Below are 14,201 nucleotides of genomic sequence, written 5' to 3'. Positions count from 1 at the left end.
TTCAGTAGCGCTGTAACTTTGAATGGTCATTAAGTGAACTGTTGTAAGTCAAGGACTACTTGTATATGGATGACAGTAGTAAAAATATATAAAGATATATAAATATATATACAAATATAGGAGCCTCTGAGGCTCAGTGGTTAGAGTGAAGGATTGCAAGCTACTTCTGCAGCCAGCTGCCTACATTTGGCAGTTCAAATTTCACCAGGCTCAAGGTTGACTCATCCTTCCATCCTTCCCAGGATGGTAGAATGAGGACCCAGATTGTTGGGGGCAATAGGCTGACTCTGTAAACCACTTAGAGAGGGCTGTAAAGCACTGTAAAGTGGTATATAAGTCTAAGTGCTACTGCTATAAAAGGAGCACATAATACTATGTGTATGATGGAAATATGTAGTCGCTTTTGTAAGGCATGAGGAACTCAAGAAGTTATATATAAATTATAGGTTGCACTTTGAACTATGTTAGTTCATGAGAATGGAACAAGTATATTAATATCTAGGCTAGGGGTGTCAAATCCAATTTCTTTGAAGGCCGCATCAGGGTTGCGTTTGACCTTTGGGGGCCGGGGTGGGCGTGGCCAGCTTGACGTCACTCGTGCTGGGGGCGCCTGTGGTGACCCGAGCGCTCTGCGAAAGCAGGCTCCCGAGCTCCATTTTTGGCTGCAATGGCCTCCTCTGCCAGCGAAAATGGAGCTCCGTAGGACCGCAGCCCTCCCGAGCTCAGTTTTTGCTGGCAGAAGCACTGCAGGCCAGTCCTTCGCTGTCTCCAGGGTGGCCCCACAGGCCAGATCTAAGCACCCCATGGGCTGGATCTCCCCCCCCCCAGGCCTTGAGAGTTTGACACTCCTGATTTAGGCCATTTAATCAATCGAGAGCAGTGTTCGTTAGTTGGAGAAAATCTGCTTTTCCTTCTGTATAAGCTCTCCAAGGGCAGCTAGTCACTAAATGATCCAGTGTCTGACAAGGAGCACCACAGTCATCTTCAGGGGAAGATACTCTGCCCCATTTAAACAGACAGTCTTGACAGATGTCATGCATCCCATTCAGAGTTTTCCAGCACTGGCAGGTGGCATCAAAATCTGCTAAATTTTGTGCTGGGTCAGATATATATATTTTTCCAGAATCTGGACAATCAATAATCAAATTTACTTTTCACTGGAATTTTACATCAAAGGCAGTGTTGTGCGATTGCGGAGCAAATATGAAGTGTGGGGGTTTCTGAATTTAAAGTATGATAAGTATGGCATAATGGTTAAGTATGGAACTGGCAGTTGTGGGTTACTGACAATTTTTTGGGGTGCACTCTGAGAAGTGCATCTTGTCTTGTAAGGCTGGTGGGACAGTATGGGAAGCCTCTCCACAGAAAAACACTACTGAGAGGAAAAGGGACACCGGCCCTTCCCTTTTTATACAAGCAGAGCTTTTCAAAGGGCAACTAGTTCAGTCATGCAAGCATCGCAACTTGCAACCTGAAGTGTGAAATAGCAATAGCTGACTCTAACAGCTTATGACCTTATGCTCTTATATTGGTTTTTTTTAACTGTGTTATTGTAAGTTTGGTACTGATGGGTCAATACAAAATGCTTGCATCTACTGCTGTTCGTCTTTCAACTGCTTTGTTCAAATTGTTAAAGGGTTAATTGTTAACTGCTTTAAATAGCTGAATCACTGAGGTACTAAGGCACAATAATGTAACTGCACAGGCATTTCTCACTTAAGAACCACTTTTGGGACTGACAACTTGATTATTAAAAAAAATGGTTGCCAAGTAAAACCACGATTGCATTTATGAGGTTCCTTCATCTTTACTTTGTTTTGCAGGATCACAAATTGGCCATAATATTATTTTTTCATTGCTATCATAACCGTGAATGGTTGCTTAAACAAGGCAGACACGAAACAAGAACTACCTGTAACCAAAGTTGGCTGGACTGTTTGTAGTTCCCCAAGAAATAGCATTCTCTCATTGAGAAGGATTTCTGTGCTTACAAAACTTCACATAAGTGCATTACTCTGGCTTAGCAAGGGATAACAAATGCATCAAACTGTGTCCTTCATATGCAGTAAAAGCATTAACTACCATTACTTGGCTGCAATCCAGCCGGTCTTGAGGCAAACTATTAAAGCAGAAGGGCTCAAGAAAGAAGAGGCAGTTGAGCCATACTGACAAAATTCAGACTACACAAGATGCTTGGCTTGCAAGGCAAGGAAGCATTGCCTTGGAAAGCCAGGAGAAGCGCAAAAGTATGCCTAATCTGAAATGTAAAGTTTAAGCTCTTAATGCATGAAAAGTGTCTAAAATACAGGCAGTCCATGTTTAGCACGGTAATAAAAAGTTCATTTTCTAAGCAATGCCCATATTGACAAGAAGAAAAGCCTTCGGTATGAAACCGATTAAAGTCTGGTCAGTTTCAGACCAGTTGCACCTAGTGGGTTCTAATCAACTAAGATCACAAAGCCAAGCTTGTTAACTTGCAGTTAACACTCTTGAAGGTTGCACTGTCCTGCTAAGAAAAACAGCTCTGGAAGAGATAGCTTGTTTAAGCAATCTCTATGCCTTGCCAGAGGGCAAAAAAGAGGCAAAGAAATATGCTAGGTACCAGTTTATTATACTAGAGAACATTATCTATAGAAGAGAATATTTGTAGCTCAGGGTTGAATCAAGGGATCTTTAGTGCTCTTTGAACTTGGTTATTTTCATACAGATGTTTCACTGATTATGTTACCTAGTTTGGTAATGAAACGTCTGCAAGAAAAATATCAAGGTCAGACAGTATCAAAGATCCCACCGAACTTTATCTGAATGAAAGAGCAGGAACCAGTGATGTGGTAGCATCTCTCTCTCCTCTGTCTCTCCCTCCCTCTCTCCCTGTGTTACATGTTCATTTAGCAACCATTTCACTAAATAATTAAGTCATCAGAACCAATTGCAGTTACTAAATGAGGATTATCTGCGGTACTTTTGATTATGGCAATCTTTACCTGGTAGTCGGATGCTCTTGACAATTGCTGATTTGCTTGCTGAACGTGGACTTCGGCTGTTTCTACATTAGCTTCTATGCTATCTTTGAGAAAGGAGAAAAAAGCATTACAATTTGTCTTCTACATTTCACATGCACGCAGAAACATCTTGTTCTGAGACTTTATATTTTTAGATCCATTTTGTAGCTTTGGAGATCAATCCCAAGAACAATTATTTGAAAAGGTATTGAATTAAAAGCAAGGACAATGGTACATGTTCCAAGACAGGTATTATTATTATTATTATTATTAGCGAATGGGGTTGTTACATTAGCCAGGAAACTACAGTGCAATTGAAGACTAGAAGTTTGGCTGCCAAGGTACTGGCTCTGCGTAAGAAATGCTCGTATACTTCCCATAGCGTGCCACAAGAGGGCAAGCTGGCTTTGGGCCAGAAAAAAAACACCAAGCAGATCTTCCTTTAGTGTCATCCAAGGCCCCTTCCCTCTCTGGAATTCCCTCGCATATGGGGTCCTGCAACCAGGAAGGTTCAGAGGGTAAGAATCTGACTGCCTGCATGAAGCACCAGCTCATTCCTTCCACCAAAGTGGTACCTATTTTATCTATTCACATAGAACATGTTTTTACACTTTTAGGTGGACAGAAGCTGAGGTGAATGACAGGAGCTCACGCGACACACAATGCTAGACCTCGAACCACTGGAGCAGAAACCACCTCCAGCTTCATTAAGACACTGAGCCGCTACATCTTTTCCAATACAGATAGTCCTCGACTTATAACCATTTGTTGAGTGAGATTCAAAGTTACAACAACACTGAACAAAGTGACTTATGACCAGTCCTTGCACTTGTAATCGTTGTAATGTTCCCATAGTCCCATTATCAAAATTTGGGGACTGGGTAACCAGCATGTATGGAGGATGGTTGCAATGTCCTATGGTCATGCTTTCAGTTGGCTACTGATAAGTCAAGTCAATGGGAGTAGCTGGATTTGTTTAATGACCACATGATTAGCTCAACTAATGCAGTGATTCACTTAACAACCATGGCAAAAAGGCACAACTCACTTAACAACTGCCTTAGCAACAGGAATTTTGGTCCCAATTGTGGTCATACGTCGAGGAGTACCTGTGCTGGATGCTGCTGGAAATGGCAATAACAGTATCCTGATAGCAGGAAAATGTGTGTTTTATGTCCCAAACAATAGGAATCAAGACAGAGAAAAAGAGACTAAACACTTCAAAATGGGAGAAGCTATGTTGAATACATGTAAATTATGGGGTGGAGGGGAGAAAAAGAATTCATAAATGACTGGCATTTTAGTAGAGGCCATTCTTGTTCTTGTTTTGAAGCATAGTTTCAAACATATTGTAATTCCTTTTTATTATGGATCTCACCTCCTGTATTATAATCATAACTATTTTGTTTTGAAATGAGCTATGTATAAACCATGCTATAAAAGACTTTTTAAAAAACCCTCATTGCTCAGGTATTCTGTGCATGTTATTATTACTTTTAAAGTTCTAATTAAACAAGACTACTTCTAATAATTCTGCTATGCATTCTGACCATTTTAACTCTGATCTGAACTCTTTGTAGGGTAAAGCTACAAGAAGTAAAGCTTCAGGAAAACCTGGAAAATACCAGGGAACAATTTAAAAAATTATAACTCTTGATTATTCTTGTTCTCAAAGAAATGGAACACCTGATGTTACATGAAGGTACCTGCACAACAGATGATAATATATTGAAATAGAACAAGGCATTCCATAACCAATTGCCCCTCCCAATGAATTTGAGCTAAAACTCTCATCCTAACTATATAACATATTCAAGGACCTTGAGACGACTAAGCTTTTGAAATCAATCTTGCTTCAGATTCTGGTGTACCAAATTTCCTCTTTATGTAAGTCTTTTTCCTAATTAATTATAGATTTTTCCTCAACTGCTACAACTTGTAAAAGCGAATACAATATAACTAGCATGCCCAAATGCGGCAAAAAGGCAAGGTTTCAAAAGGTTGACCTTTGCTTACCTATTACATCTCCTTGTTCATGAATCATCATTCCCAGATCTTTAAATATTTCATTTATGTCAAGAATGTCTGACTACAAAGAAAGAAACTGTATTAAAACAATGTTCAACACTGAACAATACCATCGCAGGAATAAACCACAAGCAATTTAGAGTAGAAAGAAAAGGAGGAAACAGACGTAGGACAGAGATGTTTTGATGAGACAGCTAGTTTGGAAGCAGTTTTCAATTTGAGAAAACTAGAAAAACCACCCTTGGGGAATGTAAATTTGAAGGATAGGATAAAAATTATGAATGGGTTGTTTATTAAGAGAGATTATACATCAATCACAGTGAAATATGATATATGTATATATGTGTGTGTGTGTGTATCACCAGTATCACAGGCATGAGCAAATTTTGTGTATTTGTATGCATATTGCTTAATTAAAAGCAAAAATAGAACAAAAAAATCACAAAGTACAAAGTAGAATAAATGTGTTTTAAATGCCGAATGTAAGCATGAATATGACTGTGTTCATTTCCTACCTTTTTAAAAATATAATTTTAGGCTTAATTCTTCCAATAAAATCATTTTAACTTTTTAAAAATATAATTTTAGGCTTAATTTTTCCAATAAAATCATTTTATTGCATTGATCAGACATCCTGAGTAAGAATACAAAACTTAGAAGAATTCTGAGGCAATTATTCATTTCATGTTTATATTATACAACAATAACGAGGACAGAAGTATCCAGTATTTCTGGTTCCACAGCCTTAATTAAATTCAAAGACTTTGCATTTTACAAATGGGTGTACTTTTGTCTTAGCAAGTTCTCTGCTGAATGTGTGGATTACACTTAGGTTATTCTATAGCAGTATTTACCTCAAAACTGGGGAAATTCATTTTAGGAATCAGACTCTAACTTCCAATGGGAATTGAGAGCCTAGCAGATCTTCAAGATTATGAAAGACCATTTTAATGGTCTAATACTTTGATATCCATGAAGAAAGCAAACTTTAAACTCTTGTAAAGTAAGGTAATGCTATGTGATGTCCTGAGTAACGCTGTACTTATTAATTATAGGAATTAATAACTTAAAGGGCAACCAGTTCCATCTCGAGCTCTTTTAGTTCACGGACATAATATAATAAATAACATCTTGTTCTTGATGTCATTGGCCAGTGCTCACCTCCAGCTGCCTGATGGCCGATTCTCTTTCTTCAATGAGCCGAAGGTCATCTTCTGTGATTTCTTCATCTAGTACTTGGGTCTGAGGTTGGCTTTGGGTTAAACATATACAGAACATATTATGCACTACACATACATAGTACATTATGCACTATTAGACTATTATATATGGAAAAAATATCTTTACTGCATTAAAAGAGATGCACCTCAAATTCTGTCTTTTCCTCCCTATTCTCTCTGGAGCCGCATGTGGCTCTTTCATCCCTCTGCTGCAGCTCCCTATTGCTAGTTGGCTCCACAATTGATAGGGCTTTTGGTTTGGACAGGTAGAGGAAAAAGGATGCCGCGCTAGGAGGAGATTCTATGGTAGGGGAACCGCCATAGAGTCTGGTCAGTTCCAGAATTGAACAGGGAGCTCCGGTTAGGACCTTTGTGGCTCTTTGAGTGTTTAAGGTTGCCAACCCCTGCCCTATTACATGTCATGATAGTATACTATCCATGATTTTCATGGATGATCTGTTTGTACACTAGAGGATTCATGGGAAGAAGGCAATGCCTTTGGCTCTTAGAGTTAATCTGCCACTCCTATCAATCCTCCAATTTCTCTTCAAATTGTACACAATAATGATGGGAGATAGACCATCTAAACTAAGGGACTTTCGAACAATGCACATTAACAATGAGGGGAAAAACATAATTCTGAAAACACAGAATATCAAGTTAAAATCAGAGTGTACTTTGTGTTGTACTATTGTTGCTTATTAGAGATGCAAGGATTTATATCTCTAATAAGAAGCCGTGGTGGCACAGTGGTTAGAATGCATTATTGAAGGCTTCCCCTGCCAGGTGTTTGATCCTAACTGGCTCAAGGTTGACCCAGCCTTCCATCCTTCGGAAGTCAGTAAAATGAGGAGTTTACAGAGTCTGCAAACCACTTAGAGAGTTCTATAAAGTGCTAGGAAGCTGTATATAAGTCTAAGTGCTATTGCTGTTGCAATCAAATTAAACACAGGGGTTTTTTCATACTTTGATTTTTCATATTTCTTACCTATCCCAAGATACAAGGGTTCCTTCTCTGTAACTTTCTTCTGTGGCACCACCCTGTCAAGTGATATGAAAATAACAAGTTACAACTTTGGAAACGGACTCAAATGTACTTCAATGCTCACCAGCAAGAGTTCAGCACTTAATAAGAGACCAGATCTGGAGAACTGTAGTTCCAAATTAAACTCTGATATAACAAGAAGAGATCAAGGGGTCTATGAAATGTTGTTCTAGAATCTGGTATTAGAAGATTTGTATACCACAAGCATTCAATGCTGTATGTTGCCCAAATCCAAGCATAAATGTGATTTAGACTATGGCTTAATATAGAACATTTAAAAGACCAAAACAAAAACAACCACCACCCCCAGCACCTAGCATCTTTCTGATTAAAAATAGGCACGAAGATTTGTGCATTGTGATAATAAAAACTGAAAGACAGAGAATGAAGGCAAAACAGAAATGGGATGTCATGGAGGTTAGAGATTAGCCATCTGAGTGGGTTGGGAATATTTTATTTTCCTGTTTTCAGAAAACAAGAGTGGATATCTATGTAGGATATCAGATCTTATAATGCTCAGGGAAAAACAACTGGGATAAGGTTAGATGCAACTGCTTACAATAGTAATATAAAAAAGGAAGTCTAGCAGATTAAAGACTAAACTGCCTTTTCTAATTATTGTGATCCTGAGCATCCTTCAGAGACGGTTGGGGCATTCCTCTAAATATTGTGAGATCAGTGCAAGAGTGATTCAATTTTAGATTATCCTTTCCGTCCACAGCAGCAGTTTTATCTGATATCCCGATCCTCTATAAAGGCTTTTTAGAGGAGAGGGGAAGGTGCAGGAGGTTGTATGGGATGAAGAGATTAAAATATTCTATCAGTTTTAACTTCACCTAAATAAGGATCAAGTTAATACACTTCCAAGTTCAGTAAAAACTGCTTAAGATTCACTGCTCAATGTAGACTTCAACTCCGTAGAAAAAAATAGCAGAAAGTAATGATTAGAGAGATGGTTTGGTGTACTGATTGGTTAAGGCATCGAGGATTCATGGGAAGAAGGCAATGCCTTTGGCTCTTACAGTTAGAAACCAAGCGACTATGACTTCTAGTCTTGTCTTAAGCACAAAGCCAGTTAGGTGACTTTGGATCAGTTACTTTCTCTCTACCCCAGGAAGCTAGCACTGGCAAACCATTTCTGAAAAACTTTGCCAAGAAAACTTGGAGAGACTTGTCTGGGTAGTGTCTAAGAATCAGGTATGATTGAACAGAAGAAAAAAAAATGCCGAGAGTCTTAGGGTAAATATTTACTTAGGCAAGTATAGTATCAAATAGCTGCACCACACAGTGTTAATTATTCTATTCAGGTGTCTGTAAATCCCACACACTGACAAAAATAAAGACGACAGTCCTCTTTTTTGGTCCATCATGTCACTATATTCAGATCTGACTTGGGCTGGCATGATTCCTGGACACGAGAAAATCTCTCAAGTTATTATTTCCTCTTGTCTCAAACTATTTATCTAATGTATAATTTATTGCGATTACAGAAGATCAGGCATTTGATCAACTGCATTTCCTAAACGGACTTTAGTAGCGGATTGCACAGAAATGATATTAATACTGTACTTCAGGCACTCTAAAACATACATTGTAATGGGAAAAGAAATAATATCATCTATTCTAGTTCTTTCAGTATCTTCCAGAATTAGTAGTGCAAGTGTGGATTAATTAATTATACTTACTGATACCCTAGAACTGGCCCGAACTCTGGCCACAAATTCTCTCTCCTTCTGAGCAGCTTGTCTTTGGACCCGCTGGAAATTTGTAAGCGCTGTGGTGAACTCATTCACTAGTCGATCCTTTTGAATTCTTCTCTGTCGCTGAGCAAAGAAAGCAAACAAATCAAATCAAAATAATTTCACCGCAAACCAGTTCTTTAACTAATCTGCTGAAGTTTGGTAAAAATTCAGCCACTATGACAAAATATTCGGCAATCATCTACCCCTAATTCTTGTTATGTAATTTTATAAAGTATCTAATTTAAATAAATATATCTGTATGTACAACTACATGTATATGTTGATTTCAATTCAGTTTCTTCTGACCTCTATCTATCTATCTATTTTATTATCTATCATCTATTATCTATCTATCTATCTATCTATCTATCTATCTATCTATCTATCTATCTATCTTATTATCTATCATCTATCTATCTATCTATCTTATTATCTATCATCTATCTATCTATCTATCTATCTATCTATCTATCATCTATCTTATTATCTATCTATCTATCTATCTATCTATCATCTATCTATCTATCTTATTATCTATCTATCTATCTATCTATCTTATCTATCATCTATCTATCTATCTATCTATCTATCTATCTATCTTATTATCTATCATCTATCATCTATCTTATCTATCTATCTATCTATCTATCTATCTATCTATCTTATTATCTATCATCTATCATCTATCTTATTATCTATCTATCTATCTATCATCTATCTATCTATCTATCTATCTATCTTATTATCTATCAATCATCTATCTTATTATCTATCTATCTTATTATCTATCTATCTAATTATCTATCTATCTATCTATCTATCTATCTATCTATCTTATTATCTATCATCTATCATCTATCTTATTATCTATCTATCTTATTATCTATCTATCTATCTATCTATCTATCTATCTATCTATCTATCTATCTTATTATCTATCATCTATCATCTATCTGATTATCTATCTATCTATCTCTATCTATCTATCTATCTATCTGGTCATCCAACTATCCAATGTAGATGGTTGCCCATCTCAATGAGTAACTTGGTGGTGAACAAAATTAAATTCAAATAAAAACAATTACAAGCATTATAAAAGTTAAAACATAAAGCAGCCAAGCAGCACAAACTCCAAATCATTAATATTTTGTATCTATTTGCAATTCTTTTTAACGTTCGCTGAAAAATAGGTGTTCACTTTCATGCACATTCCCCACATACACTTTTCTTCCATTCTTTTTCAAGACTGCATTGCAAAATGTGGAACAATGGGAACATTGTGGATATAACTATATTTCAGGGAATACAGAAGTGGAGATGAACTTCACATTAAAATGCAAATAAAATAATTTCTTCACCATCATTATTTATGGCAAGGTAGAGTGGTGCGGTGGCCTAGAGGTGGAGCTCTCGCTTCACAGGAGGCTATGAGTTCGATCCTAGGTAGAGGCAGATATTTCTCTCTCCGAGCACAATGAGAATATATCTGCTGAACAAAACTCTTCACTGGCAACAGGAAGGGCATCCGGGCATTAAAACACTCTGCTAGTTCCATTCAGTTGCCCAGACTCCATCCCGCAAGGCAGTGGTCCCCAACCTTCTTTATGCCGCAGCCCGGTACCGGCATCGGCTGGGCGCCGCCATCTTGTTTTGATGAAAAAGGGCTTCGGTGAGCTCACGGAAGCCTTTTCATCAAAAGATGCGGCGCCACTCCGTGAGCTTTTCCGGGTAGAAATGGCTTTCTACCCGGAAAAGCTCACCGGAAGCGCTGGGCGCCGCCATCTTGTTTTGATGAAAAAGGGCTTCCGGTGAGCTTTCTACCCGGAACCAGCGGCCCGGTAGGATTTGTTCCACGGACCGGTACCGGTCCGTGGACCGGTGGTTGGGGACTCCTGCCGCAAGGGATTATGGGGTAGTTAAATGAAGATGATGATTATTTATGACAAGGTCAACTATTATTATAGCATATCTGGATATTAATAATTATAGTATAATTATTTAGTATAAGTATAAACGTTTAGACATCTAAATGGACATAGGGACAGCTATTAAGGGCTGCCATACCTGTTCAAACAGACATCTATTTTGGGTAATTGTGACTTACCCAAAGGTATCTATATTCTAGTAACTCCTATCCCAAACTACTTAGAATATTTATTAATCATATGTATATTCTGCCTTTCTTTTAGAACAGGAGTGTCAAACTGGTGGCCCACTGATCGGATGCGTCATGCGCATGCCACGCCCACCCAAGCTCCCAGAAGGGGGAAAAAAGTCATGATACATCACATGACAGCAATGCGACACTGTGAGTTTGACACCAATGCTTTAGAAGTTCAAGATGATGCACATGGAGATTGCTTCTAATCACTGCACCCAGAGGTAACTTGGACAGAGAACTAACTAAAGTGATCAAGAAGAGGACTGACAAGTAGATAATTCAACCTGGGTTTCTTTGGTTCGAGCCCTTCTATCTTACCTACATCTAGTAGATAGATAAATAGGAATGCAAGAGATATACAAGAAGACAGAGTCCCATTGATTTTGGAAGTACATTTAGTGGGACCATGTAAAAGGACCTTTTCAGCAGTAGCCTCTTCTCTGTGGAACATCAACCTTGTTGCTTTTCTGAAAGATCCAAAAGTATGGTTTTGTCAGAGGGCCTGGGAATCATGAATGGAGAAGGAGCAATCAATTATTTGATTGTATTGCTGCTGCCAAGGGGGTGAAGGTTATAGGGAGTTGTGGTGGCACAATGGTTAGAATGCAGAATTGCAGAATGACTCTGCTCACTGCCAGGAGTTTGAGCCTGACTGGCTCAAGGTTAATTCAGCCTTCCATCCTTCTGGGATCAGTAAAATGAAGGTCCAGAATGTTGGTGGCAATATGCTGATTCCGTAAAATCATTTAGAGAGGGCTCTAAAGCAACATAACATGGTATATAAGTCTAAGTGCTGTTGCTATTATAGGTTTTTATGTTCTGGATTTTTATATATTGTAAGCTGCCTGGAGTCAGCTATGTGTGAGTTGGGTGGCTGTATAAATTTGTTTTAACCAACCGATTAATTAATTAAACACAATTCACTGATAAGCTGAACATCTGTTTCTAACACGTGTGTGCTGGATGGACTTAAATGAAAAAGTTTGAATAACCTAACTTCTCTTTTCTCAAAAGCACAAGAGGCTATTTACAGCACAAACAAAATGAAACCAAATGTTATGCTGTATGTCTTTTACATAAACATCTCTCAAGAGAATAGTTATCAAGAGGGATGTGCAAAACATTTCAGCCACCTGTTTTGGTCTCAGAATAATACATCCACATTTCAAGGGTTTTAGTCCCATCTCAGTTTTTTTTTTTTAATGTGAAGATTTGTTAAAAATTCTTTCCCCCAGCCTAGTCAAAGCAGTAATTGGCAATTACTGCTATTAATTTAGAAAGGCCAGGATGAGGTGGAAGGGAATATGGAGAAGAAAGCAATGAGTTGAACACATACCAAGAGAAAATGAAACTATTCATATAAGAGTGTCTGCCAAATAAATTATTGCTGTTTTGAAAAGATTCTATGCTATAAGGAACTTAACTGTGTATTTAGATAATGAACTGTAGTTAAAGCTCATAGGAGATGTGTTTTCTTGTGGGTTATTCTTGAAGTTAAGAAACAGTATCACACCACACACACACACACACACACACACACACACACCAGCAATTCATTTACATCAGAGGTCTCCAAACTTGGCAACTTTAAGACTTGTGGACTTCAACTCCCAGAATTCTGGGAGTTGAAGTCCACAAGTCTTAAAGTTGCCAAGTTTGGGGACCCCTGATTTACATGCTCAAACAAGAACTTCACTTACAATATCACAATAACGTTCGGGAAGGGGACTTGCCAAACTTGGTATCTGATCTTAGTAGGATAACATGGCTATTACAAACAAATAAAAGGATGCTGCATTTTTATGAAAACTTTTAAGGAAACGTCTCACAGGAACTTTTTTTAAAAAAGTATATTTTGTGCATATCTGCCTGGTTTATTTGTCTGAAGGCAACAAGAACTGCTAAGTGAAAACCGGTTGAGAGGTTAGCTCTTCTGTCCTACTAATACAGAGGTCTCCAAACTTGGCAACTTTAAGACTTGTGGACTTCAAATCCCAGAATTCCTCACCCAGCTATGCTGGCTGAAGAACTTAACTGTCTATTTACTGTACTAATATGTCACCCCAGTAGTTCAGGAATTATTTAAAGAACTTAAAATACTTCTTTGCTGAAATTAAAACCTTCAGCTCTACCAATAAAAGATTCTAATCTGAACAAACTGCTTTTTCAATAGGTGACAGCAGACTTGCATTCCCCTGGTTCTTCTGGGGATTTATTTTGATATTTTACAAACTATTTTTAAAAATGCATTATATTCACCAACGTTTCAGCAACATTGTCTAATAGCAGTCAGCATGGCCTGCCATTTCACCTTCTTTCACAGCCTTTATTCTAAATTTAATTGATATCTCTGAAAGAATTTCAAGATTTATCCCATCAGAACATAACTGATTAAAAGAAATAGATGGAACATTTCAATTTGGGTGTTTTATCCAAAACATTAAACAAGACATGTTTTTCATTTTGTGTGCTTCCTATCTACCAGGAAAAAAGTTCCTTCCTGAGTTAATTCTATAATTCCATAATGTGGCAAAAATACCTTTCTCAAAATGATGTACCCCAGATATAGCGTATTCATCACACTAGTTGAAATTCAGGAATTTAGATGGATGTCAGCGGGTATGGAAACTATGTTGTTTCAGAAATTTGGACTAAGTGCACAGAATTTGGGGTTTCTTTAATCTTTATCCTTATATCTCTCATGTTTAACGCACATCCTAAGCAGTATTCACACAAAAAAGGCACCTTTTAAAAACAGACCTATTCTGGATCTTTTTCATTCACCAAGATAGCAACCTAGTCTATGTTTCCAGGCTATGATATGAAGATAGTTCTAAATATTTTATAGTGTCATTATTAGACTGCTATATTACAACTGTTTTCTTTTGTAACATTGATAGTCACAAAATTGCATATTGTACACACACACACACACACACACACACACACCAACAAAATATTTGCTCCAGATTCAGCTTAATGTGTTTTATATGCCAACTCCAG

General features: G+C 37.8%; 1 protein-coding gene across 1 annotated transcript in view; it reads right to left on the bottom strand.

The window, feature by feature from the left end:
• Positions 1-14,201, bottom strand: part of STX7 (syntaxin 7) — a 37,356-nt gene that overhangs the window by 2,147 nt on the left and 21,008 nt on the right. Inside the window, exons 5-9 of the mRNA XM_026666114.2 lie at positions 8,981-9,118; positions 7,239-7,291; positions 6,192-6,282; positions 5,019-5,091; positions 2,985-3,067 (exon numbers count right to left, since the gene is read on the bottom strand). Of these exons, the coding sequence (XP_026521899.1) occupies positions 2,985-3,067; positions 5,019-5,091; positions 6,192-6,282; positions 7,239-7,291; positions 8,981-9,118 (438 nt within the window). The remainder of the gene's footprint in view (positions 1-2,984; positions 3,068-5,018; positions 5,092-6,191; positions 6,283-7,238; positions 7,292-8,980; positions 9,119-14,201) is intronic.

The sequence above is a fragment of the Notechis scutatus genome, chromosome 1 (genome assembly GCF_049901735.1).
Source record: "Notechis scutatus isolate UNSWTSFEM ecotype Mainland chromosome 1, rNotScu1.2, whole genome shotgun sequence".
In the NCBI taxonomy this organism is placed as follows: domain Eukaryota; kingdom Metazoa; phylum Chordata; class Lepidosauria; order Squamata; family Elapidae; genus Notechis; species Notechis scutatus.
This window is presented reverse-complemented; position numbering and strand designations above follow the sequence as displayed.